Source organism: Cryptotermes secundus, unplaced genomic scaffold (assembly GCF_002891405.2).
Source record: "Cryptotermes secundus unplaced genomic scaffold, Csec_1.0 scaffold216, whole genome shotgun sequence".
NCBI classification, from domain to species: Eukaryota; Metazoa; Arthropoda; class Insecta; order Blattodea; family Kalotermitidae; genus Cryptotermes; species Cryptotermes secundus.
In genome coordinates, this window is record NW_019727090.1 from 14,115 (window position 1) to 17,003 (window position 2,889).

General features: G+C 38.8%; 1 protein-coding gene across 1 annotated transcript in view; it reads left to right on the top strand.

Moving 5' to 3' along the window:
* Positions 1–346: 346 nt before the first annotated feature.
* LOC111864344 (GPI ethanolamine phosphate transferase 1) overlaps positions 347–2,889 on the top strand; it is a 7,127-nt gene continuing 4,584 nt past the window's right edge. Inside the window, 3 exon segments of the mRNA XM_033751397.1 lie at positions 347–564; positions 657–777; positions 1,885–1,984. Coding sequence (XP_033607288.1) covers positions 347–564; positions 657–777; positions 1,885–1,984 — 439 coding nt within the window.

Here is a 2,889-nt window from a genome sequence, read left to right on the forward strand (position 1 = left end):
TTTTTCCATTAGTAGCGTTACTAGTTTGTCTTTACCTGAATTTCTTATATGTAGTCCATGACGTGTAAAATCTTCTCTTTCTAGGTCTATGTGCATCATGTTGATGTTATGATTATGATGCCAGTTTATTTTTCCACCATTTTTTTTTTTTCAAATTGACACTATATAAGTTTTGAGTTTGTTTGAATTAGAAACCAGTTTCTCTGTCCATTTAATTTTCTGGCTGTCATCCTTCCTCTGAAATAGAGACATCCCTGCCTGCTTTACTTTTGCATGCATATCCTGTTTGTTATTGTGTCCTGGAAAAGATTAGTTTAATGGGCATTTTGAATGCATATTCTCGACGATGTTTCCCATCATTATTAGTTTCTTTGTTCATATTGCATTTTTAGTATCTGTATTTGGTATTTATTTCAAATCGCCAGTAGTTCATGACATTATACCACAGTCCAGTCCTCTAGAAGCTCTTGCACGCAGGCTTGTTTTAATGGTTGCTGATGGTTTACATGCTGATTCCTTTTTGGGGGCAGATGATTTATTTAAAGCAAATGCCTTGCACTTCAGGTATGCAGCAGCAGCAGCAGAGAAGTTAGAACGTTATTGTGTTATAGTTAATGAACATAACCTAAATTTTTTGATAACTTGACTGGTTTCAGGTATGTAATTGAGGAGAGGGGAGCATGGGGTGTCTCTCATACCAGAGTACCAACAGAATCACGCCCTGGACATGTGGCATTATTTGCTGGATTATATGAGGACCCATCTGCTGTAGCCAAGGTTAGAAATTGTTGCGATGAGTGATTTTATTCTTATAATTTTTAATTAACTCTCTATGTCAGAATTGAGTGTGTCTTTAAAACAGGCTTACAGTTGCTTCGAGTAAGTTAGACTGGTTTAACTTAGGGTTAGTAATTTTAAATAGAACCTAAATTCTTGGACAGTTTATGAGGTTTGAATATACTGTAATTACACGTTAGATACAGTAACTGTTAATAAACTTCAAATCCAGTGACATGTGTACACAGTCAATATATTGTTAAGTGACTGCATACCTGTATTCTAGGTTGTGATTCCATATATTCCTATAGGTGGATACTAGGGTCATGGTATTTTGACCATGCAGGGTGGCATAGTCATTAGTTCATTAATTGTGGATTAATTCAAAGGAACATGCTGCCTCCATATAAAGGATTGAGGCAAGGTTGTCTGGGCAAGGTATGTTTCCCCAGTCTCATTGACCCAAAAAGGGGACAGCAGCAGGTTCCTCCAAAACATTGGTAACCATCTACAGTAATATACTGTCATATTCCAAAAGACCAAAATTCAAACATTCACCACTGTGACAACAATCTTACATTGTTGCTTATTGTTTACTGTGTGTAAAGAAAAAATATACTTGAAAAGTGTTGGATTCTGGGATGTAATATTGTTCATCAGGTTAGCCATTTTTTTTTGAGGAATGTAGTGCCTGTATGTTCAGGGTCAATGAGTAAGCCAAGCAAACAGTAGATAATTTGCTTGCTTGTTTACTTACTCAGTTTACTTCTTGACCCTGAAGATGGAAGCAGCACATGCCTGTGAAATGTCAGTAAACTTTTAACGGAGTACATAGTGTCACATCTCAAAAGAGAGTTCTCCTCATAGTCACCAATCCAAGAAACTCAGATCTAACAAAGAGTACACTTTTGCCCAAAAATTCTCCAGGAACAATCCAGAACATTCTTGAAATAGTATGTTTTATTTTTCATGTTATGCCCGTAAATACAGTCATACTGCAGGCCATTCACTGTATGGTTAAAAAAGAAAGTATTTATGGTTGTGTGTTGTCTGTCCTTTTGTTTTATTACTTTTTATTCTTTATTTATTATATTTTATTTTTTCTAGGGTTGGAAAGACAATCCAGTAGAATTTGACTCTGTTTTCAGTGAAAGTCGGAACACATGGTCCTGGGGAAGTCCTGACATACTTCCCATGTTTGTCAAAGGTTTGTTGTTTTAATATGTAATGTATCGAAGTACTTATCTTTATTTCGCTGAAGACATAAGATTAAGGCTATGTAAGGATGTAACCTTATGTAGTTTGGTAAAGAAGGAGTGAACTTTTGCGTATCCCTAAGATGGAAGGAGTAGGTTTATATCCAAAATGTTGATTTCTATCTACCAAACTACACGTTGCAGGAAACAGTAATTTTAATATCTGCCACAGTGAGAACCTCAAATGTCACCCTTGAAGACTTCTTTAAATGTAACCCTGCCTACCCTTGCTGCAACATATAAATGGCAGCAAGTCCCTACAATTGCATATTTACCTTATTTTTAGATCTTCCTTGGTATGTAATAATAAATTTATAGTAATTTTTGATAATGGAAATACCACAGGAGCATAATGTTGCCATTTGTGGATAAGAAGATGAAATGACTAACACAATCTAAGTGCAACTTAAAAGCATCTCAAAGATGTAGTATGGCTGTTTCACCAAAGCAGCCTTGAATTGAATTGAATTTATTTTGTGGGGCTCTCTATTGTCATCGATGTGTGTGTCTTGTCATTACTCCGATGACAACCCACTTCTTCGGAACAGTTTGTTGGCCCTGAAAAGGACCGTGGCTGCTGAGATGATTGACCGGTGAGGTAGCGCGGCGCGCGCCGGTAAGGAGAAAGGCTAGTGAATGGCGAGTGGCCTGGCCGCAGTGCGGCCGTGGTTGGAGGTTGCTTGATCGCTGCGCGGCAAATGGCGGAGGTTGCTGCTGGTGGTGAAAGGCTAGTCGAGCGCGGTCGTAGGAGCCATGAGGCAGTGGCTACGCCAGATGCCCAGTGAGTCAGACCGTAACACGACCACCGGCGAGTCCAGGCGCGGTGCCCCAGTGAGTCGGGTGTGAGAGCGCTGGA